At 35.1% G+C, this 26,209-nt stretch overlaps 1 protein-coding gene across 5 annotated transcripts in view; it reads right to left on the bottom strand.

Annotated features, from left to right (window-relative positions):
- Positions 1–26,209, bottom strand: part of ITGAV (integrin subunit alpha V) — a 91,364-nt gene that overhangs the window by 23,237 nt on the left and 41,918 nt on the right. For 4 of the 5 annotated variants that reach the window (XM_055289951.2, XM_055289952.2, XM_055289953.1 and 1 more), the window contains 12 exons: positions 24,353–24,398; positions 21,536–21,661; positions 20,640–20,684; positions 19,438–19,481; positions 19,293–19,349; positions 16,831–16,883; positions 16,213–16,415; positions 10,916–11,107; positions 8,015–8,060; positions 5,803–5,910; positions 3,449–3,507; positions 1,769–1,923 (listed from right to left, as the gene is read on the bottom strand). In XM_055289951.2, coding sequence (XP_055145926.1) covers positions 1,769–1,923; positions 3,449–3,507; positions 5,803–5,910; positions 8,015–8,060; positions 10,916–11,107; positions 16,213–16,415; positions 16,831–16,883; positions 19,293–19,349; positions 19,438–19,481; positions 20,640–20,684; positions 21,536–21,661; positions 24,353–24,398 — 1,134 coding nt within the window. The remainder of the gene's footprint in view (positions 1–1,768; positions 1,924–3,448; positions 3,508–5,802; positions 5,911–8,014; positions 8,061–10,915; positions 11,108–16,212; positions 16,416–16,830; positions 16,884–19,292; positions 19,350–19,437; positions 19,482–20,639; positions 20,685–21,535; positions 21,662–24,352; positions 24,399–26,209) is intronic. The other variant, XM_055289954.2, reaches the window with a different exon arrangement.

Below are 26,209 nucleotides of genomic sequence, written 5' to 3'. Positions count from 1 at the left end.
TTTTTAGACTTAATATTAACCCACTCTAGGATAAATCCAACTTGGTTTATGTATCTTTTTTTACAAACTGCTAAGACTTATTTGCTTATAATGGCTTAGTAATTTTACATCTATTGTAAGACTAGAATGAAATTCTCCCTTCTGGTGCTATTCTCGACCAGTCCAGGAACCAATTAAACTAGTTTCACAGATTGACTTTGAAATATTTTAGTTTTTTTATTCTTTCAAAGAGCTATTTAAAATTGAGAAGTCTTGTTCTTGAATGTTTGGTAGATATTGCCTATAAAACCATCTGGGCTTTGTCGTTTTGTAAAGATTAACTGTCAATTCTATTTTTTAAGTGTTTAGAGGATTATTCAGGTTTTCTGTTTCTTCTTATGACAGTTGTATTGTTTTTCTAAGAATTTCCATGTTTTGCCTAAAAGTTTTCCTATGTCCTGGCCCAAGGTTATTCATAAAATTCTGTTAATTCCTCCCTTATCTGTGATGTCCCATTTCAATTCTTAATTTTGTGGTGTTTCCTTCTTACCTTCATTTTTTCTTAACTTCCATTTAAATTAAATAGCATTTAAGGCTATACATTTATCTTTACATTCTACTATTGTGACAGCCTATACATTTTGATGTCATATTTTCATTGTAATACAGTTACAAGTAAATTTCCATTATGATCTTGTTTTTGACCCATAAGTTATTTAAAAATCACACTTCCCAATTCCCAGTTGATCTTTTTGTTATGGATTTCTAACAACTGCACTGTGATAGCATGTATTCTATAAAATTACTTTTTGAAATTTGTTTAGACTTCCTTTATGGCCTATGCATGGTCAGTTTTCATATTCTTTAATTGTTAGGTGTAGATTCTATATGTCTGTTAAATTAAGTTCATTAATTATGTTGTTGTCTAAATATTTACTGATGTTTTTATCTTGTTTTGTTTTTTCCTTTAAATAAAATAGAGTCTCACCCAGGCTGGTCTCAAACTCTTGGCCTCAAGTGATCCTCCTGCTGTGGCCTCCCAAAGTGCCAGGATTATAAGCTTGAGCCACTGTGCCAGCCCCTTTGTTTCTTTAAACATTTTATACAAATTTGTACTCTGTAAGTGGCCTTTGCGGGTCTAAAATCTGATGCTTCTTCTAGTGGCTTCTGTGTGTGTGTGTGTGTGTGTGTGTGTGTAATGAATTCATATTTGATCAAACTTAACCTGTGGAAATCCTGGGGCCCATACTGGATTGCTCCCCTTCAGCAAGGTTTTACATTTGGCTCTTGCTGGAATCAGATGCACCTCTGTCGTAAGAACACTTAGCCTTATACAACTGTCAGAATTCCTGTGCTGGTGTCTGCAATTACCACCTGCCCTCTCCTTAGGCTTCATCCTTTGCCAGCAACTCTGGCTCATATATTTGCTTATAACTCACAATTCAGATTTTTGCCACTGGAGTTTTTTAGTTGATTGCTCTTTTTTTTTTTCTGGACTTTGGCGATTTCTTTTAATGTCTTTGAAAGTCCAGTTGCATTTAAGAAATATGTTTATCATAATTTGTTCAGTAGTATTGTTGTGGAAAGGCCATTTGGAATATCCAATGTGCCAGAAGTAGAAGTCCATAATTCAGGTTTGACACTTTACAAAGCTAAATTTCCTTTGTGTATTTTTCTGTTTTTCCTTTAGATCTAACACTAATTTACAGAAAATGAAAATCATTTAGATAAAAAAGAAAAACTAATGACTAAAAAGGAACAGCAAGGTAGCAGATAAGTTATCTCTTACCCGCAGATAAGCTATCAATTCCTCACACTGCATCAGTCCCCCCCTTGAAATAGTCATGTTCTTGGAGTGACTTGGGGACCTGCTGTAGAGAAACAGTGCTCGTCGAATTGCTCCCTTTTGCTTGAGTTTATCCAAAAGAAGTTCCACCTGGAAATCTATGTAAACCAAAGGATTTATAACCAACATATTCTTTATGGACACCTATCTATCCTACTCTAGAGTTTTCATGTAAACAGAGATCTTTATTCCTTAAGAAGTAAATTGCTTCTAATTAATTTAAAATGTCATTACATTGCAATGAGACTACAACATATTAATTCTGAAAAATATTTAATAATAATTAAATAATTAATCAAATTTTCCCTAAAGTAATGTCATAAATAATCCCCCCAAAAATGATAGTAGTAAGCCAATTATCAGACAGGAGAAATGCTATCTTTTAATTTAAGCTGAGAGGAGGAAATCCAGAGGATGAAACATGTGAATTAAGACTTCCACCATAAATTCAAGTAGCAAGAGTCTTGCTGATTTTGATTAAGAAGTATTGCTCAATAATACCATCATATTAAACACTATGATGAATGAACAGTTTGCCCCACTTGAAACTCCTGCTTCCAGTGAAGCTATCATATCAAATTGTCAGATGAATATGCCTTCAGGAAGCAAGTGATCAAACAGTTAAATACATCAAGAATCATTGTAAAACAAGGATGTAGCAATTAGGATTAGCGCCTTGTAAGATTCAGTTCTTTAAATAGTTTCTTAAGAGAGTGCAAATCTTTAAAACCAGAATTCACGTTGCAAGTTTCTCTAAAAGTTGACCTTTATTTCAAATTTGGGTGAATACCCGGGGTTATTTTGCTTCATGTTCTGTTCTACTAGGCCATATTGACCTCCATGCTGTTTCTCAACCACTGAGCACATTTTCTGCTTCAGGCCTGCTGAAACTGCCAGTTCCTCTGTGTCAAACAGTCCTCCACACATCCCATAGCTCCCTCATTTCCTTCAGGTCTCTACTGACAAGTTTTCTCCTAGGGAGACCTTGCTTGGCTGCCCTATGTAAACTTTCACACACAAACACACACCCAACAGTTTCAGTTTCTTCTCTGTTTTATTATTATTCCTTACCACTTGCCAGTAACATACTGACAAACCCTGGCAATAATTATTTAACACTCCTATCTTGCTCTCAGGACCACATCAACCATTTTAGGAAAAGAAGAGTAGAGTTTACGGTGTGAATTAAATTGTATGATCAAAACTTTTTCTCCTCCTTCCCACTATTTCTAAACCACCTCTACTTCTGAGATTGCTTGGGGCTGCTCAAAGACATAAAATACAGACTTCTCAGCAGATCATCTACTTATAAACAATAATATTCATATTTCCCCAGAGTTCATTATCTCACATTCGTAACTGCTTAACCTTCTAAAGGTCATGTTTACCATTCCGTGGGCCATTTAGCTCATAACGTCCATAAATAAGTGTATTATTTTTGAATTAGCTTAAGAGTTACCAAAGAATATAATTATGTTGAAATCTTAAATGTCTTTAAGCATAAACATTCAAATAAAAAATTATAATAACAATTCAAGTAACTATTTGAATATCTTAAAATATTTTTTAAGTGCTGTGTATGCAGTATCATTAAAATAATATGATTTTTCATAGAACACTTACTAAGTTTCCTGGGAAGTACTCCTTTGCCATCTGCCTTTAAGCAGAACCTAACATTAAAACTGGAAAAATAAAAAACATACATAAATCCTATAATCCAGTTTAGACATATTTTTTATTATCATCCACATCTCATATTTCTAATACACAGTTTGTACTGTGAAGGCTTACATCTTTCTTCATGTCTTAATATTATTCTAAAAACATGAAACTATATATACTAACCTAACTCATCCTTCAGTAATTTAAGCACATTTCCTTTCATGATACCTTGATGAGAAAAAGAAAAAGAATGTTCTAACTTCCTCTCAAGCTTATAGAACCTATTGATAAATCTAAATGAGGGAAATGACAGTTCAGATTTTTTTTTTTTTTTTTTTTGAGACAGAGTCTCACTCTGTTGTCCAGGCTAGAGTGCAGTGGCACAATCTCGGCTCACTGCAACCTCTGCCTCCTGGATTCAAGCAATTCTCCTGCCTCAGCCTCCCGAGTAGCTAGGATTACAGGCATGCACCACCACACCCGGCTAATTTTTGTATTTTTAGTAGAGACGGTGTTTAACCACATTGGCCAGGCTAGTCGCAAACTCCTGACCTCAGGTGATTCACCCGCCTCGGTCTCCCAAAGTGCTGGGATTACAGTGAGCCACTGTGCCTAGCCAACAGTTCAGATTTTAAAAACTGTCTCATTGATGAAATGACCCACCAAAGCTTTCTTTAATTAGCAACCTCCTTTACAGCAGTGTTCTTCACAATTTATTTGCAGGTTTTGAAATCAGTTTAATGGGTTGTATTCAGCATCTTAAGAAAAATTTTTTAATAAATAAATAAAACTGATTTAGGTATCAAAGGTAAACATGATTTTCTGAAATGCTTGATTTAATTACTTTTATGTGTTTATAATGCAAAATGTATTTCTTACTATATGCCATACTCAAAAATCATACGATGTTACTGCTCTAGTTAGTACATTTGAAATCTTTGAATTACTAACATAATTAGAAGCAGCTTATTGGCAACTTCACAGAGGTATGCAGGGTAGAAAAGCAGTAAAACTTACAGCAAAATCTTGAAAACAACTTCACGGCCAATCAATAAAAATGAAGACCAAATATTACTGAATTTTTTAATGTAATCCAATTAAATGAAAATTTCAAAATTTTAATAACTATAACAATAATTCAAAAATATTCAAAAACAAATTCAGGAAAAATATCTTTAATTGGCTCTTTTGAAGTAAAACTTTTCTGGGTACCAATCATTTTCTCCTTGATCATAAGTTCTCTGCAGCTCTTCTGTGTAAGTAAGGAACATGAATAGTGTTTCCCAAAATGGGAACTCATGAATGACTACTCATGGTGATTTTGGTAGTATACGGGTCAAGATTTTTCATTAGTTTTATATTTACATTGATATGTATGAGAAAGATACTGGTTTCTACATTTTGCTTTTAAATATTGTGAAGTAAAGCATGAGACAGCTTAAAAAATATCTATAATGAAAATAGAGCAAAAATTACTGAAGTAGCATACAAATGACAAAGATGAGAGAAAGAATGGAGTAGAGGAGAATTCAGATATTTAACTTATGAAAAAATATTATATTTTTCTTTGGAAACTAGTAAAGGAATAAGCAGAAAATTAATATATTCCAGCAAAATAATTTTTTTCATACAGCTGTTCACAGATATTAAATCTGAAAAACAAGGTATCTTTTAAAAATTTAAGTGTTCATGGGCCTGTTTGGAATTACATATAAATAAACTGAGATCTTATTAGCTTTTCTTTCTTTTTGAAAATATTCATTGACCATGCATAATTCTTTAAAAATTAATTTCATACTAATTTATAGAGTATCTTTACAGCCTTTAGATATCTTTTTTGGAGCACTATTTCTATAATCCAATTTATAACATGAAAATAGAGTATAAGGCCAGGTACAATGGCTCATGCCTGTAAATCCTAGCACTTTAGGAGGCTGAGGCAGGATGACTGCTTGAGCATAGCAGTGTTCGAGACCAACCTGAGCAATATAGGGAGACCCCATCTCTACAAAAAATTTAAAAAATTAGCCAGGTATGGTGCCACATGCCTGTAGTCCCAGCTACTAGAGAGGCCAAGGTGGAAGGATCACTTAAGCCTGGGAGGTTGAGGCTGCAGTGAGCCATGGCTGTGCCACTGCACACCAGCCTGGGCAACAGAGGCAGACCTTGCTTCAAATAAAAAAGAATAGAAAAAACAGTACACTCACAGAAACTGTTTTAGCAATATTTCAGCCCTACCACCTTCATTTTCAATTGTTCTTACAATGCCTGAACAATAATCACAATAATAACTATTATTAAACAAATACCCTTACCAGGAAACTTTGAGAGCTGTTCCAGGCAGTGAGCAGGTTTTATTGTCTTGATTTAAAATGCTAGGGTACACTTCAAGACCAGCATTTACAGTGATAACTGGTCTGGCCCTAGCAGGGGGAAAAAAGAAGATAAAGAAAAAAATTATTTAAAAAGTTAGGTTGATTGAAATATTTTTGGTCATATTCACTACATATATAGCACAATGTCTACTAAAAGCATTGTTTGTAATAGTAAAAGGAACAGGAACAACATAACCGTAGGTGATCAACTGTCTCAGTTGCCCAGAACTCTCCTAATTTTAGCACAGAAACTCCTGCATCCTGGGAAATCGCTCAGTTCCAGGCAAAGTGGGACAATGGCTGGCCTATATTAATTCAGTCACTAAAGCAGAATGGCTAAATAAGTTGTGAGATATCTACCAAATTCACTATACTACCACGGAGAAAATGAGTGGGATGACCTCTAAGACAAAACCAACATATAGTTTTAGTGGGAGAGAAAAAAAAACCCAAAAAGTACAAAGGATGTCTACTGATATACATACATACATACATAATATGATTTTTTAATGCATAGAATATTTCTAATAGAAGAAACAAATAAAGTATTAGCTGGTATGAGGTAAAACATTTTTTTATATACCCTTCTTATACTGTTTGTATTTTTACCACATACATTATATAATTAACAGCAATTTTAAAAACTAAAAACAATAAATTAAAATAAATACAGTTTTCCTGAGTTCAGATACACAGTTTTAAATCCTATACAAAAATACAGCTGGCTCAAGTCAATGTGCCTGTCTCAAAATGATAAATCTCTGAAATCTGTTAAGTATTGTATAGTTACAATTAAATTGACCCATCACAAACTCTGCTACACAGCACTAATGTTAGTGTTCCTGCCATGTATAAACTCAGATCATAGATATGTAAACATCTTAACTACTTGGGATGCCAACTGATATTCTAAGTCATGAGGAATTGATGAAATACAGAGAATAACTAGGGATACATAAGAAATTGGGAAATAGAAACATATAAATTCATACATATTGCTCTAATAAAATATTCATTTGGGGTTTCATTATGTACTGACCTTGTGGTCAGAGAATACCAAGACATAAGCATGAGGTTAATTTCCTGTTTCTTATAGGAAAATGTAAACCCAGACAATTTTTAGAGAGATTAAAACTACAGGAGAATACCTTTGAACATAATTTAAAAGACAAAGAAGGGATGGGCACAGTGGCTCACACCTGTAATTCCAGCACTTTGGGAGGCTGAGATGGGTGGATCACTTGAGCCCAGGAGCTCAAGACCAGCCCAGACAACATGGCAATACCCTGTCTCTACCAAAAATACATAAAATTAGCCAGGTGTGGTGGCACATGCCTGTAGTCCCAGCTACTCAGGAGGCTGAGGCATGAGAATCACTAGCACCTGGGAGGCAACGGTTGCAATGAGCCAAGATTGCACCACTGTACTCCAGACTGGGCAAAAAATAAACAAATAAATAAAAGACAGAAGTTCTAGTGTTCAATAGCACCGTAGATTGACTATAGTTAACAATAATTTATTGTACATTTCAAAATAGCCGGCTGGGCACAGTGGCTTATGACAGTAATCCCAGCACTTTGGGAGGCTGACGCGGGTGGATCACTTCAGGCCAGGAGTTCAGGAACAGCTTGGCCAACATGGCAAAACCCTGTCTCTATCAAAAATACAAAAATTAGCTGGTGTGGTGGCATGTGCCTGTAACCCCAGCTACTTGGGAGGCTGAGACATGAGAACTGCTTGAACCCAGGGGGCAGAGGTTCCAGGCAACCAAGATGGTCCCATTGCACTGAAACTCGTCTCCAAAGAAAATAAAAAATCAAAATAGCTAAAAGAGAGGCTAGAAGAGAGGATTCTGAATGTTCCCAACACAAATAAATGATAAATGTTTGAGATGATGAATATCCTAATTACTCTGATTTGATCATTACATTGTATGAATGTATCAAAATATCACATGTACCCCATAAATATGTACAATTATTATGTATCAATAAAAATAATACTATTTGCCTGCAGCAAATCATGAATAGAAAGAACAAATTTTATCATTATTTCAAGAAAATTAAACTAAAATTCAAACACTGACACTTAATTTAAAAATGTTCAAATAATTCAGAATATTCCTATACTACAGGATACAGAAAATGCTCACCTGTATAAGATAGCTCGATCTACACCAAAAGCTCCTACAATTAAGTCTTAAGAAAGAGTGGAAAAACATGTTAATAACGATAATGGTTTTTAAAATGTATATACTATTCTATAAAATTTTCAATGAACATAAAAAGGCTTGAAAAAATTCTCAAAACTATTCATTAAAAGGTTGTAAGATATCATATAAAAGGCTAAAATATATGAAAACAGTAAACAAACTACCACCAGTGGAAAATGCTTATCATAAAGTAGACTTTCATCTAGGTGGATATAAATCTTTTAAATGAATATTTAGTAAAAAGTAGCAATGATAAGCATACACCTGCCAAACATACATACTGCCAAAGGAAAAAGCTTTAAAGATGCCTGTGGATTTTACAATCTTATTATAAAATTTCTTTTCTATTTCCTATATATAATATGTATAACACACATATATAGTATATAAAATACGATAGCAGATAGCACTCAAATCAGCAAGAATGAAAAGCATTAGTTTTCATATGCCACTGGTTCAACTGGTTAACGATTCAGAAAAAGTCAAATGAGAGCTCTATCTCACAGCATACCCAAGCTAAATTTGAGGAAGTCTTTTCTAAACAGAAAAGCACATGAAAAAAAAACCATAAAAACAGAGAGATTTAATTACATAAAAGTTTAAAACTTTATGCTCAAAATGCAAATGTGACAAACTAGAAAATACATACAAGAGTTAAGAAGTTAATATTCACAACATTTAAGGCACGGTGAAAGTTTAAAAAAAATGAATGAATGAAAGAAAAGCAAAATATGATCCCAGTAGCAAAGAAGAAAAAAAAGACACAAAAAGGAAATTCACAGAAATATATATATATATATATATATATATACACACACAAATAAAAATGATTATTTTTACTAATAATCTAATGTATAATTATCAATCTCATAACTATACATTAGATTATTAGTAAAAATAATCATTTTTATTTATGTATAGTTAAGAATCAACCTCATGGCCAGGCGTTGTGGCTCATGCCTGTAATCCCAGCACTTTGGGAGGCTGAGGCAGGCGGATCACGAAGTCAGGAGTTCGAGATCAGCCTGACCAAGACCAGCCTGATCGACATGGTGAAACCCCATCTCTACTAAAAATACAAAAATAAGCCGTGCGTGGTGGTGCCTGCCTGTAATCCCAGCTACTTAGGAGGCTGAGGCAGGAGAATCGCTTGAACCCGGGTGGTGAAGTTTGCAGTGAGCTGAGATCACACCACTGCACTTCAGCCTGGGTGACAGAGCGAGACTTCATCTCAAAAAAAAAAAGAAAAAAAAAGAATCAAACTCATGCCTTATTTCTAGAATCACAAACTGTTAGTTAAAATACACTGTCCACCTGTTATACAGTTAAAAATTATTTTAAAAGAGGCACAAGTGTGGGAAAACAATGACTTATTTACTGCTGGTGAGTGCTTTAAAAAGTTGACAAAAACCTTCCTGTGGAGGGAGTGGGATGGTAACTTGACCATGTGTATTAACAACCTTAAAAAAAGAAGTGCACACACTTGACACAGTGATTCTTGAATTTTGTCCTAATGACATAATCAGAGATATGCAAAAGAATTATAAAGAAAGATAAAAATGCCACAAAATAGGGTAAATAAGATATGATACAGCTATTTGTTACAAAGGGAAACAAAATTCATGTTTTAGAAGAATAATAATGTTTCTGAAACGTTGAATAAAACACACTATGAATAGCATATAAAAGCATGATTTCCTTTTTAAAAAATGTGTGACTGCATAGGAAAAACATTGAAAAGATATGCTTTGCTGTATTTTCTAAAAGTTCGATAATAAATATATTGCATTTATAACAAAAAAACTCTAAAATAATACTAATTTATGAGAATCAACTTCATGTCTTATTTCTGGAAACAGACCAACATACTTTTATATTGAGCTCATATTAAGTGTTTCAACACAAAGGTCATCTAAATTTTCTACACTGTATTTCATTTAAAGAAAAGATCTATTTTGATCCTAGATCCATTTATAATGCTCCAAAGTGTATAAGAACCAGAAAAAGGTCTTGCTTGCTCTATTGGACCCATACAGTGGGCAACCTTGGGCAAACTGCCTTTCTCAGTCTCTTTTAACATTCAGAAATGGTATAATAATGAGCCACAAAAATGAGCTTATATTAACTCAGGTATTAATGGGAGAATTAAATAAAATAATATACTTTAAAAAAAAATCACAATGAAGGCTGGGTGCAGTGATTCACGCCTGTATTCCCAACACTTTGGGAGGCCACGGCAGGTGGATCGCTTGAGCTCATGAGTTCAAGACCAGCCTGGGCAACATGGCAAAAACCATTCTTTACATACCATGCAAAAATTAGCCAGGCGTGGTGGTGTGTGCCTGTAGTCCCAGCTACTCAGGAGGCTGAGGTGGGAGGATGGCTTGAGCCCAGGAGATGGAGGCTGCAATGAGCCAAGATTGTGCCACTGTACTCCAGCCTGGGTAATAGAGCCATACCTTGTCTTAAAAAAAAAAAAATCACAACTATTAGTCAAGTACATAAATTCTACATAATTAAAAAAATAAAAAAGATAGCTAATATTAAAATAGCTTAGAATGAGCATTTAGTTTTTGTTTACAGCTTCTGTAATACTCTTCTCATTTCATTAAAGACTACAGGAGAAGCTCAGAGTATACTGTACACTCCCAGGAAAGAGAGCTGACTTTTCTTCGGATCCCCTTAGGTGATGGGAATGATGCCTTGAATATCTTAGAGGTTTGATCAACACATGAAATACTGAATTGCAATAATTTATAATATAAATCAAGAACAGTAACTAATACTATTTGCTATTAGGACTGAAAAATCTAAGGGCTCTATATGTTGATAAGAAAGCACCTGGATATCCATTTTTGTCTATATCTGTGGCTCCTTTCATTGAATAGCCAAAGCTTGGTGGCATGCTTCTAGCAGCCCACTGCCCTTCAAGGATTTGAGATGGGACTGCATTCAAGCCTGTTGATCTTCCATTGAAGATATAAACAATTCCTTTTTTATCTTCGCCCCCATATGGAGCAGCAATTGCAATATCTGTGGGGAAAAAAAGAGGAGGGGGAAGGAGAATGACAGAAGTAAGGAGGAGGAAAACAAAGGGAAGAATGAGGAAGAAACGAGAGAAGGGGGGAGGAGGGTAAGGATGAAGAGAAGAAAGTTTCAGTACTTGTAATTATTTGTACAGATCTTAATATTTATAGAACCCATTTATCATGATAAACACTAATTCAAAGTTCAGTAGGGTACTCTTTATCCACAAGCAATAATCTAATTCAAGGAAACTCACACAAAACTGTACAGAAAAGACATTAATTTAGAACCAGATAATCTGGCTCTGACCGTAAACAAATCACTTAAACTTTCTGGACCACAAATGCTTCCTCCTTAAAACTAGGAGGTAGGGGATGGAGGAGGACACATCAAAAGATTCATCTAAAGTTTATTTTCACTCTCAAAATTCTAGTTAATTTATTTATGGATGGTATTGATTTTTCTGAACAGAAGCCAATCTGCTCAGAAATTCCTAAGTTGTGATTTCATCTTGATCTTGCTCAACTTAAACTGAAAGATAAATGAATAACACTTTAAATCTTTAAAAAACCCCAAACATCAAATTATCTTTTCTACCTCTAAAATATATTACCAATCTGCCCACTTCTCTCTCTGCTGCTGCCACCCTAAACAAGTCATTGCCATATTTTGCACTTAAATAGCCTTTTTTTCTTTTCTTTTCTTTTCTTTTTTATTTTTGTTTGTTTGTTTGAGATGGAGTCTCGCTCTGTCCCCCAGGCTGGAGCGCAGTGGCGCAATCTCAGCTCACTGCAAGCTCTGTCTCCGGGGTTCACACCATTCTCCTGCCTCAGCTTCCCGAGTAGCTGGGACTACAGGCACCCGCCACCATGCCCGGCTAATTTTTTTTTTTTTTTTTTTTTTTTTAGCAGAGACGGGGTTTCACTGTGTTAGTCAGGATGGTCTCGATCTCCTGACCTTGTGATCTGCCCACCTTGGCCTCCCAAAGTGCTGGGATTACAGGTGTGAGCCACCACACCCGGCCTTAAACAGCCTTTCAAGTGGCCTCCCACTTCTACTCTTGCCTGTAACTTTCTCTTCAAAAGGGCCAAACATTCACCGTATCATGTCACATCCATCCCCTTGTTAAAATCCTTCAGTTAGTTCCCAAAGCATTTAGAGTAAGTTCTAAACCCTACCTGGTATTTCCATTGTTTACCATGCAAATCTAATTCCTCTCCCCATCCCCAACCCAACGCCATCCAGTTTTTTACCCTTATTTATTCTTCCCAGCAATCCTGGCCTTTTTTTCTGTTTCTTAAACACACCAAGCTAGTTTCCAACTACGGACTTATATTTGCTGTTCTCTCTGCCTTAACAGCTTTTGCTCCAGAGCTTTTACAACTCTATTCATTTGTCCAAATGATAGATCAATGTCGTTCTGTCATTAGATCAGATGTCATTCTGTCAGCAAGCTATTATTCCCTAGCCACTCTATGTAGCAGTGCACCACCCCCTCGACCCCCTACTTTCTCTATCACCCTCTCTATCCCGAAACTCTATTATATTACCTTGCCTTCTAAAAAATCCACCATCTTTATCACTATCTAGATTTCCCCATTGTTCACTTATTCTATGACTACACAAAGTAAGTAAGCTATAGAACATAAGCTTCATGAGACCAAGGACATTTCGTATCTTGCCTATCACAGACCCTAAGTACCAGCCATAACAAATTGCCTCAACTTCCTTAATGTACACGAGCTGTCTCACAGCTCCTTAATAAGCCATGCCTCATTGTCTCATGGCTCCCCTGAAACATCAACGATACCTTGATCACTCATCCTTTGCATGAGACCATTAAGCCTGGGATCTCAAACACTGTGATGATCACATTGAGGTGCTTTTTTTTTTTTTTAAACATATATGCTGCCCCCATTGGATGCTGAGTTTCTTAAAGACATGAGTAGATTCTGATTTATGCTCATTTTCACCACCTAGAAGAGTGCCTGGCCTGCAGTAAACACCAACTAAGAATTTGTTATCCTTAAAAATGGGTACCTAAGTTATGTAAAAGTATTCTTTTTATCCTTTTTTAAGCCTTAAAGGTAAATTGGCTGGGTGGGGTGGCTCACGCCTGTATTCCCAGCACTTTCGGAGGCCAAGGCAGGTGGGTCACGAGGTCAAGAGGTGGAGACCATCCTGGCCAACATGGTGAAACTCCATCTCTACTAAAAATACAAAAATTAGCCAGGTTTGGTGGTGGGTGCCTGTATTCCCAGCTACTCAGGAGGCTGAGGCAGGGGAATCGCTTGAACCCGGGAGGCGGAGGCTGCAGTGAGCCGAGATCGTGCCACTGCACTCCAGCCTGGCGACAGAGCAAGACTCAGTCTAAAAAAAAAAAAACAAAAAACAAACAAACAAAAAAACAAAGATAAGCATAACTTCTCTACTGACATATGCATTAATAAAGTATTTATTAAAACAGGCTGGCCATGGTAGCTCATGCTTGTAATCCTATCACCTTTGGAGGCCGAGGCAGGCAGATTGCTTAAGCCCAGGAGTTTGAGACCAGCTTTGGCAACATGGCAAAGCTCCATCTCTACAAAAAATACAAAAATCAGCCATGCATGGAGGTGCACATTGGTAGTCCCAGCTACTTGGGAGGGTGAGGTAGGAGAAATGCTTGAGCCTGGGAAGTCGAGTCTGCAGTGAGCTGTGATCGTACCACTGCACTCCAGCCTGGGTGACAGAGCAAGACCCTGTCTCAATAAATAATAAATAAAGTATTCGTTAAAATATAATTTTCCAACAAAAGACGGCTCCAATATTGAGTGATTGTTTAATAAAAATTATCTGTAACTTTCCTAAACCCTTCATTATTTTTATACACGTTGATCATCTTCTCTCTTCGCTATCATCTGTCGAGTCTGGAAAGTCCTACACATTCATGCAATCGATTTCTTCCTTTGATCATTTTAGACGCTCTTTCCTGTTTTTCTTTTTTTCCTCTGCTTTTTCTGGAAGAGTACTGATAAAAACTGCACATAATTACCTTAGGGCTATATAAAATTTTGGAACATAACTTTATTGTTTTGTTTTCAATATCCCTCTTGATGATGCCTAGGGTGGGGGTAGATGGAAAGAGAGGAATATAGGAATACAGGAACAATGACACTTAATGTCTTCATGTATGAACAACAACAAAAGATCTAACATAATTAATAGAACCTATATATGTACATATATACTAAATACTATACATAAATACAGCTCAGATAATTTTTCACTAAAGACATTATCATTCACAATCTACTATTTGGTACAGTAATACCCAAAGAGAAACCTTGGGAGACCACAATCATCCTCTATGGACGATTTTATCTATATTTTACCCCTTTGTAAAATAATTGTGAAACTTCACATTTTTTTAAGCTGTTGTCTATATTTGTTGTACTGACAGACAACACATTATAACAGAAACTTAGAAAGCTGGAAGAGATGTTGGCTAGATCATAGTAATGAGAAAACTTTCTTTAAAGTAACTGGAATAACATCAAGACAAGGTAACAGCAAATGTGACCAGGCTTCCCAGAAAACCTGGGAGACAGAGGCCCAGCTACACAGCAAAGAATTCATTAACTTTATTTATGATGGAACCTCAAACTTAGCCCTGCATTTCCTATGTAGTTTTTGTTATGATTAAGTAATGATTTGGTCTGTTATATAGTGTTCTTTTCACATTTTATTATGAACTTCATACCATAGCTCCATTTGATTTATGCTAAGTTCTCTTTGTGGTAAAAATCTTTAAGCCTCTATTTTAGGTAGCAAATGTACCTCTGGGTAGATGTTCTCTACCACTGAAACTTCTCCGGTTGGCCAGTCACAGTGGCTCACATCTGTAACTCCAGCACTTCGCACAGCCAAGGCAGGAGGATCACTGGAGCTTAGGAGTTAGAGACCAGCCTGGGTAACATGGCAAGACCTCAGCTCTACTAAAAATAAAAAAAACTAGCTGGGCTAGGTGGTGGGAGCCTGTAGTCCCAGCTACTCAGGAGGCTGAAGTGGGAGGATCTCTTGACCCCGGGAGGTCGAGGCTGCAGTGAGCCATGATTGCACCACTGCATTCTAGCCTGGGTGACAGAGACCCTGCCTTAAAAAAAAAAAAAAAAAAAAAAAAAAAAAAAGAAAGAAAGAAAAAGAAACACCTAGGGTTAATCTTCCAGATGATGCTTCTAGTAAATGATAGCACCTACCCACAAGACAAGTGTGAAATCTTCAGGGCAAACAACATTTACCTTTCCACTACTATTTGAGATATACAACAAGTCATCTGTATTTTTAAAATTTTCTTCTTAATGTATACCTTTCCTTTAGGTTTTAAGGGGGCATAGGCTTACTATACTGTTGATTACACAAACTAGTTAAACTATCCATTCTGTGATCTCTAGAAAGGTTTTGAATAGATTTTTAAAAAAATCTTGGTAATTTGTAAGCTATATTTCATGTTTCTGAAAAGAGTTCTAAAGTAAAAGTTAACTTTGCTTTTTAAAGATATCGACAACTATTAAAATGGTGCTATTACAAAAGAATAGGCTTATACTTTTAATATGCCACCATGAAGGGAGATATAACATCCCTTAGAACATTTTGGACAGCTACAACAAAGTTATGGCTTTAAAAATATTAATGGCAAATCATACCTTTGAGGTATGCATTAGTCAGCATTGCCTTGACAATGTGCCTGGAAGCATTTTTTTTTTTAACACTTGTAGCCAAATGAACAGAAGAGGGCACTGCTGCTAAGCAGGATGCAGAAACACATAAAGCCACCAGCTAGCAGTAGGCACCAGGGGAATGAAGGTTCCTTTCAGAAAGTAATCATTCTGACCTTCTAATTTGAGGCTGAGTGAATAACAACTCATGAGAGTCTGTTTTTAAAATCTTTGCTCTGATTTTTAAAGAAAAATAGCAACCCGTCTTTCAATTTGGTGTGTTACTCACTGACACACAATCCACCTTTCTAGGAAGAAGATTTGCTTGTGTAGACTCCTACAGATGGAGTTACAGGACTTTTCCAGGTGGACACAGATAATCAGGGACCTGCAGCTGCTAAACTTTGATCTTACCATTGAACCCATCCTGGTCCAGATCTCCCAAAGGAGCTATGGCACTGCCAAACCGTGCAAAGACCTCAAACCCATTCAGCTTTGTCGTCTGGAAGTCTCCTGAAGCTCTCTGTAGAGACACTGAGACCTGCCCCACCTCTTGGAGTTTGCCATCAGAGCCACGATCCATGAAGAGAGGTGCTCCAATAAACACATCTGCATAACTAAAAGAACAGAATCTTCTCACCAAAGCAAGATCAAATTTCATCTCTTAGTAGGCGTTTTCTTTCTTACTACAACTCACTTTTCCTCTTTCTGCATCTCTCATACCCACAGTGAAACACAAAATGATTACCAGAGCACTCATTTCAAATTCAAACCTTCCTTTAATTCTTTTAAGAAACTATCAGTAATTCATAAAATTACTTTATTTGTTCATGTTATAAAAGCTACTGAAAAAAACAGAATAAACATAGAGGTTTTCTAGAATTCATGATTAAGGTTGCTTCAAATTGTTTCCTTAAACAGAAAGATTAGCAGAAAAGGAATACAAAAACAGAAGAAAAAAATGTTTAGTTTGAGTAAAGTATTCGTAAATATGAGAAGATAACTTTCTGGAAACATTTTTTTTAAACTTACTCATCTCCATTAATGTCAGTGGCAGCTACAGAAAATCCGAAATATGCAGCCATCTGGATAAAAAGATGAAAATGAAATGTTTATATTTCATCCAATTAGTTTAGACAATTAACATTTGTAATATATGTACCAAATAGAAAGGGTAATTTTTTTCTCTGCATATAGTGCTTCAATCTAAATGTCTTGTCTTTTGTTTATTCTACCAACACAATGACAATCAGGTAATGAGGCTTGTTGTTTTCCTAGATCATGGACACAATATATTACATGTATATCATTCCAGTGTTGTTGATATATGACATTTAAGTCTAAGGACTATCAATTCTCCTTCCCAGGCCTACCCTATTATCTCCCTTTCTCTCCACTTCCCAAAACATACCAGACACAAGCACACTAACAAAGATATATAGTCACAGACAAAGGTTGTGATTGAACCCAACAAGTTTTATATGGATTCCTATGTCATGAGGATAATAGATAATAACTATTAATAATAGATAATAATTGGCTCCCCTATGTGAAACTTACTACTATTGTTTAAAAATTACTGTTTGGAAAGATATGGAAAGGAGCTCATTTTTGTGTCATATCTCTATCGATTACTTGCCACATGATTTTGCTTTTGAATCACACAGTACAAATGTGTTTGGGTTTATTATGAGCTTATAATGCACAGGGAGCAGAAATGTCCTTTTCCCTACCACAGGAGACCACAGGCTCTCATAGGGTGAGCAGCTTAGCTGTAAATAAGTGTGAAAAAGGAAAGCTCTAAAGAGAGCTGAAAGTGCAAAACAAAACTAAAAGAGATGACAGATTAAATATAAAGTAAGGTGAAAAATGAGTCAACAAACCAAAAAAGGAAAGTTAGCAATGCTTCTCAAATTTGATTGGCTCAGATATCAAGAGAGAACGATAAGGGAGATTCCTGCATTATCTATTTTGGGTTGATACAGTGTAATTGGGAAAATGAAAGGTGTATTCTGTATTAAATAACAAGATCAGAGCTTGTGAAATAAAATATACTATGTTTGGGGTACAAGGTTGATGTGCCGACTATGTAACAGAATGACATTCATGGGCCTTAGTCACCTACGGTGTTTGGCTTGGAAGTGTAAAGAAAGGATGGCATTTACTGAGACACATTTTGTCCTGGGCACTATGATTCAAATGTTTTCTTTTGATTCTTACAACTGTCCCATGAGGAAGTTGCCAGCATCCCTGTTTTTATAAATAAGAAACAGATTTTCAGCAGCAAATACCTTATCCAATGCAATAACAGATTGAGCATGGAAAACCCAGGTTTGTCCTCATCTAAAAGCCATGTTTCCCACTCCTCTCTAGCCACTCCCACTTTCCAATAGTGGAAGGAGGAATAAAGCAAGTATCACTGAGTACATACAGTAGGATCCAGACTCATACATGGTCACCAGACAGGAGAAGCTGCTTGAGCTGGAGAAGCCAAAACTGAACAAAGGGACCACCCCTGCAGCAACTCTAACTGCCTGTCAACTGCAGGGCCCTCCAGGTTGTGCATCAATCCTGACTGCCACACAAATGGGAAGAGGTTTCTGGGAACCATGAGTCCAGTCAGTCAGCCTATCAATACTATCCCAAAGCCCAACAATCTCAACTGAATAAAAAGCCTTGAATCCCAGATCTGCAAACTTTGAGAAAGATTTTTCTCTACCTACTGTTTAAATGTTTATTCATCATTACCAACTTATGGCATAATTCTTTGAGACATACAACAGGGAATATTATAAAATGCCTGTACTCACAGAGAAATGCCTAATACTTAAAAAGTACTAGCATTTTTTTAGCTGAGAAATATCTTATTTCATGTAAGTACAAATGAAGTTTGCTTGTAATATCTATAGTACACACATCTATGCCATGCTTTCTGTTGCATCTAATAAAATTATAAGGCATAGATTATCCTTAAAAAAGAATTCAATGTTACCAGTAAAGAAAAAGGAAGTCTTTGTGGTTTTGTATGTATGTGATTTTGCATTTCCTAAAAAAAAAAAAAAAAAGGCAGACAAAAACAAGCCAAAATATCCAAATTACTTGGGTTAAAACAAAGATGAAATATTTAAAGCCCATCTTATATCTAGAATATTGAATATTATGGAATCATTAAACCATTCTGATACTGCCAGGGAAAGTTTTAAGACATTAGAAACTCTGATGATAAAATACTGAGTGAAAAAGGCAAGACAAAATGAAAAATACAGAATAAACCAATTTTTGTTTATATACTACACACACACACACACACACGCACACACACACACACTCTCAAAAGAGAAATGATAATAGTTTGACCAAAATGATAAGAGTTGGATGAATTATCTATTTGATGAGATTATAGTTCACTTCTACAGTTTTATTTCGCAAATTTTCTCCGATGAGTACATACTGCTTTTATAGTGGGAGAGGGCGATCGTATTTTGGAAGCATACCTGCTCGCCAGTAAAATTGTATAAGGAGGACATGTTCTTCCCATCATAAATATAAACCTGTGAAGGAAAAACAGGAGTATGTGAACTCTAGTAAAATAGAAGATAACTTAGAGATTTTTTTAAAAATACCTTTTAACTGTCCTACCATTCCCAAAGTCCTTGCTGCTCTTGGAACTCCTGAAACAAAGTCTGAAACAAACAAACAAACAAATTATTCATTTTTTAGGACAACACTGGAAGTTGCAGACCAGAAGTGACTATGTCAGCAAGCTTTAAGTTTTACTACTTCAGTTCAAAACAAACAATCGATTTAGAAAAATTGGTACTCCATAATAAATAGCCCAGCATTTTTAAACTATAAAATCAAAATTTACAAAATATAAATTCTTGAGGGCTCTCAAACATATGCAAATAAGCCCTCAAGTCATTTGTAATATTGTTAAACAAGAATAGACAAGATAAAGTAACCTAAGAATGAAGAAAAACTACATTTAGTTTAGTAGTACAGTAATGAAAAATAATACAGAGCAAACTGAAGTGGGGTAGAAGTGGCTGTGGCACAAAAATGTGATCAAAATCAGGTAAAGACTGTGATTCCTAAATGGAGCTCTGAAGGAAGATGGATGGACAATGAGAGGATGGGATAATAACCGTGCAGAGATGGCCCAGAAGGTAACAAAGGATGCCTAAAGAAAGAAGACACTAATTCTTTCTCTCAGAGGAATGAATTTGCTGAAGACAAGGAGGAAAATGCTAAATAAATCACTGACAGTGTTGGGGGCTAAAAAGAAGCAGAAAGGAAAGGCACTGAAGCCAAGTGTAGCTGTCTCAATTTAGCAGCCACTAGAGGAAGTTTAGCACAGACCTAGCCTGGACTCTCACCAGTGTGCTAACATCTTCCTCATTTCTTCTGTTATATTCCATAACGATGGCTTAAAATTGCTTAAAATTTTCTTTTCTTTTCTTTTCTTTTTTGAGACAGGGTCTCAGCTCTGTCACCCAGGCTGGAGTGCAGTGGCGCAATCACAGCTCACCGCAGCCTCAACCTCCCTGGGCTCTGCAGATCCTCCCACCTCAGCCTCCTGAGAAGTTGGACACTGGTGTGCATCACCGCGCCCAGCTAATTTTTGTGTTTTTTCTAGAGGCAGGGTTTTGCCATGTTGTCCAGACTGTTCTTGAACTCCAGGGCTTAAGGGATCCACCCGCCTCGGCCTCCCAGAGTGCTGAGATTACGGGCTTGAGCCACAGCACCCAGCCACTCAAACTGCTTAAAATTTTCAATGCCACATGTTTCAAATGCTTAATCTAATTTTTTTAAAGATTAGATATAGTTCAAGTACTTCATACCATCTATGCCATCACCATTGAAATCTCCGACAGCCACAGAGTAACCTAAACAGGAAACCAAAGGGGAGAACCATCAGGACAAGGAAGTTATCTTCAGCAGGCTTGCTGAGTAAACATTCCTTGAAAATATTTTCAAGAAACTCCTTTAATTATGTGATATTTTGTCCCCTAGTCATAACAGATTCATATGTATATGACACATGAATTTTAAATGAAACGAGTTAGATACTCAAATATGCTATTTTTATTACAAAACTACAATTGTCTTATTAACTTTACAAAGGAGTCTGTTAAAAACGGCAAATTTACAACTCATCAAAAAGATAAATTCTCTCAATCAGGAAGTACTATTTCTGTCATATATTACTTGTTTTAATATATCAGAAAGAAATTTAAAGAAAGAACACATGTTAGTAAGTCCTAAAGACCAAAACTTTTATTTAACATCATGAATAAAACTTCAGGAGTTAGACTGCCTCCATCTGAATCTCTGAACAGCAAGTTACAAGCGAGTGACTTTGGGCAAGTTATTTTGCGTCTCAGTGCCTCAGTGTTTTCACCTACAAAATGAGAATAATACAGTATGCTTGACTTGTGAGGATTAAATGAGCAAATACAAACCAAGTCACCTTGAACAATGCCCAGAACACAGTAAGCATAGCTTAAAGGCTAGCTATTATTATTATCACTGCACAAATAATCACTCTTTTCAATTTCAATTACTGAAATGTAACATAACCAAAGTACTCATTAACAATTTGAAATTGTATATTCTGTATGTTTCAAAAAATCCGAATCTATTTTACATAAAATATTTTTCTACTTAAAAGACCATATGCAGATATAAGACAAACATACCACAATTCCAAAAATGAGTAAATTTTGGTTTTACCTACCCAAATAACTGTCATCGAAAATAGCTTGTGCAGTCCGAGTTGCTAATTGGTTATTATACTTGATGCTGTAAACATTGGGGTCATATTTAGATACGATTTCTGCCACTTGATCCGAAATAAGCTGACCTAAAAAAAGGTGTATATATAAAATAAATAACCTTCGAACGGGAACTTTATGATACAGATTATGTATGGTACCTGCATGAAGGAAAACAATATTAGATATTAGTACTTCTAATTATTAGCCTTACATAACTCTCCTTGATCATACTCAATTTGAAAATGGATATTCTTAACTGAAAATTATTTCTGTTTAAGCCAGTACTTAAAAGCAGTCTCTGCTAATAAAAATTTAAGAAAACAGGATTTGTCTTAAATCACTAGAAAGCAATGTTAAATATATGGAATAATGAAATCAAAGGCTATTACCCAACTAATCCATTAAAACATGAAAAATTTACTGAAACAATACTGTTACCTTTATAATCAGAATAATTGGTTCAGTTGATTTTTTTAACTAGTAATTTAAACATCTTTAGGAAACAACCTGAATGGATGAGTTCACCTTCGTTCACAACCTTGTTATTAAGCAGACAAGAAATCTAGATGACTACACAAAAATCAGCCTGCCCTCCATGCCAAGAAAGGATAGCTGGTTTATCAAATGTTGTCTCCACAATATGGACACAATAATCTCTTATCATTTCTGCTGTTTTAGAAAGAAATGTGTAACAGCTAACATTTTCAGGCCTGTTCCCATCTGTTCAGTCACAGAGATTGAATCTACAGGACAGAAACACTTTCTCTGTCTGGGTCACTACTTTGTCATCAGGGCTTAAGCGGTACCAAGAACATATGAAATTCAATAAACATTTCCTGAATTGAAGAACAGAGGAAAATTCATTATTTCTTCTGAATAAAACATTATTCTTTTCTCCAATCTAACAACGACAATTCTGAGATCCATGAAAAAAATTCATTCTAATGTACTTATCCAGGGTGACATCTGCTGATTTTAATCTTATTAAAACAAAATGCTATCTGCCAGTTCACTGAGTCTGCTAGCTATATAATTACAGACAACTTGTAATAAAATTCTAATAAATATAACATTAATAGTACCTCTCTGTCCTAATTTATTACTGTCCTAATTATTACATATTCCTATTTATTATTATTCCTATTTATGCAATACTCATGGCATTAAAAAAAAAGTTCATACATTTTCACAGCTGTATCTCTTAAAGAGACAGAGTTAGCAAGTAGTCCTGAGAATCACAAAATTTAGCTTCCTTGACAGTTTTGGTTCCCAGGCATGCTCATCAGATACTTCCTTCCCCTCCACTGAATGACATAATCAGCAATAAAGAAGAAAAATAAATACATATTTCTATATCTAACTAGAAAGTATTAATATCCCCTATTTTCTCATATGTACTTTAGAACTGCTATTTTTGTTTTACAACAGTAAAACTCAATTATAATTTTTCTAAATCATTTTATTTCCCAGTAGATGTATATTGCATAGAAATTCCAATTTTTCAGCTTTGCTATGTCTCACATTCTGATCCCTGTCTGTGATGCCTGAATTTTCTATTTTTTTATTCCCTCCTTTGCCTTCCCTTTCAATATTTCACTTATTCCTAGTTTTCATTCCTTCTTATTCTTCTTCCATCCTGTCATCCTCCAGCAAATCTCTTTCTTTAGCTTCCCTCTCCACAAGGCAAAAGCAAGCAAGAGTTTTTCTACAAAGAAGCAAGTCAGGAAAGCATAGTGTAGAAAACAGAGTAAAATTTGAAACTTTCAAATCAATCCAGTCAAAGGTTTTCTAATTCTTCCAAACACTGACAATGCTTGAATATCAGAATGCTAATACAAAATAGTTCACCTCATAAATGGCACATTTTAGCAGAAACTAAACAGGTCAATATATTAATGAGATAAATAATTGTGTATCTCTTAATGATACATAAAGAAAGCAAATAAAGTTTTAGTTATCTATTTTCAAAGTGTCAACAATAATCTGTTGTACATATGTTCAAATGGTAATTTAATTAGGCCTCCCAGAATGACTGAATATAACATAATAATATATCTTTATATCAATGCCAGTTTAATATTTTTTAAAAACCTATTAAGATCCTCTAATTTTATTTTATATATGTTTTTTGAGAGAGAGTGTCGCTCTGCTACCCAGACTGGAGTACAGTGCTATGATCTTGGCTCACTACAACTTCCTTCTCCTGGGTTCAAGTGATTCTCCTGCCTCAACCTCCCGAGTAGCTGGGATGCCAGGCCCACACCACCATGCCCAGCTTCAATTTTTAAGAAGTCCTCAAACACTTAGAGATCATTCTCAATATCAGTAATAAGAAAATAATGACTTAAATATCCTAATGAGCAACTTCAAAATACTTTCAAAACCTTCAACTTTTAGAATGCCACAGTCAGCCTATACAGATCGGTTTCGCACACTGCCTAATGACTATGTCATGGCCCCTAGAGTACAGACATGGAGAAGTATATATCACACACAATAAAAATAAATTATATAATTACTTTTAAAATATATTTAACATAAAAGTATGTATTTACTTTTTAAATATTCAGTTTATTTTCTTCTAGGAATATACACTATTTAATATATATTATACATATTCTTTTAAAAAACACTGTGTAAAACAGAGTGTTTATATACTTTAATTGTATTTCCATTTCTTTCTTTAAAATAATTTGTAAAATGTCATAGGCATACAATTATCCAGGTGAATCAGTGACACATAGTCACTAATTGTAATTTAAAAAATATTAACCTACCTTGCCAATAAAAGCTACCAGGACCACCAAGAAGTACTCTGTCAGCCTAGATGAAATCACACAACAAAAAGATATATATTTAAAGAACAAATATCTCTCAAAATAGAAATCAATGAAAAACATAAGATATATATGTATATGTATATATGACTGAACAATACAGTATTATATCTTTATATCATTACCAGGTTAATTATATTTTTTAAAATTTAATAAGATACTTTTTTTTTTTTGTACAGACAAGGTCTTCCCTTACCCAGGCTGGTCTCAAACTCCTGGCTTTAAGCAATCTTCCCAGCTCAGCCTCTTAAAGTGCTGAGATTTATATCTATCTGTCTGTCTATTTATCTATCTGTCTGTCTGTCTATCTATCTATCTAATGTATATTAAAGCAAACAAAATCATAAATCTCAAATTCATCTAACTCAGTTTCAGTGGTTTTCACTGTGTCTTTTCTAAAATAAAATTTAAAAGAAATGTTATAATATATTCATTCAATATATGAAAATATACACTTTTGTGGATCTTGGCTGCTTCACATATTTGAAATAAGGCACTAATGCAAAGTATTATCAGGTTACAATTTTTTAAAGTCATTTATTAATTTTGTATATTTGTGACTATATACAGCAAATTTTCTTTCTATAATCATTGAAGAATTTTCTGCTAAAGGAAATATTTTTAGTGTCTCAGATCTAAACAGAAGTGAAGTTGAGAATAAAGTTTTCAGGGTGTATTATACATATACAAATTATGCTTGCCTAGCATTTCTTATATTTAACTAACTAAAAGTTTCTAATTCTAGGTATATTGTGTTTGAGCACAACATTTTGGAAATCTCTTCTTGCTGGAGGTAAGACAAATTTTTTTTTCCCCTCCAAATGTACATATAGACCTTCCAAGCTTTCAATAGACAATCTTTTGCCTTGGCTACATAAAAGACACTTCTAAGTCATCTGCCCTAAAAAGACACCCTTTTCTCAGAAATGTGTTTAAGAAAGTGAACACCTAATTTAGCAATGACTTTCACAGTATGAGAGTACTTCTGGGGTTATGGTTGTATAGGCATAAATACAGAAAAGATGGACATTATATATTTTAAAAATATATAATACCTATTTGGGAATGTATCATACAAGTTTAAACCTAATATTTATTAATATACTTTATCTCTCTTTGGCTTACTTACATTCTGAATTTTGAGTAATATAGTATGAAATTTAGAGTATTAAAAACAAATTACCTAGTAAGAAGAGTTAACTATAATTATCAGTACCTAGTCTAGAAAAAAAATTAATAAAATACAAATACAGATAAAATAAAATTAAAAAAAAAATTGAGACTGGGTCTTGCTCTGTTGCCCAGGCTGGAATGCAGTGGCATGAACATGGCTCAATGCAGCCTCACTCACTGCAGTTCAGGCAATCCTCACGCCTTAGCCTCCCGAATAGCTGGGACCACAAGCACATGTCACCCATGCCTGGCTAATTTTTAATTCTTTGTAGAGATGGTGTCCCACTATGTTGCTCAGGCTGGTCTCCTAGGCTCAAGTGATCCTCCTACCTCAGCCTCGCAAAGGGCTGGGACTACAGGCATGAGCCACTGCACCCAGCCTACAAATTTTTAAAAAATAAGAAAATGCTTTCTTAGTTCTTATGCATCATATTATTTCAATTTCAGTTGTTTTCATACATTTAAGGCACTCCTCTTTGCTCACATTTCTAAGAAAGCCTACATATAAGCTTTCTAAGGAAGGTTTACATATAATCAATCAACATATTTTTTAGACTTCTCTAGAAAGAATATTCTCAATTTGATATTCAAAATGTGCATACTCCCCCACCACCAAAATAAATA

This window comes from Symphalangus syndactylus, chromosome 8 (genome assembly GCF_028878055.3).
Source record: "Symphalangus syndactylus isolate Jambi chromosome 8, NHGRI_mSymSyn1-v2.1_pri, whole genome shotgun sequence".
NCBI classification, from domain to species: domain Eukaryota; kingdom Metazoa; phylum Chordata; class Mammalia; order Primates; family Hylobatidae; genus Symphalangus; species Symphalangus syndactylus.
The sequence above is the reverse complement of the archived record's forward strand: the minus strand, read 5'-3'. Positions and strand labels throughout refer to the sequence as shown.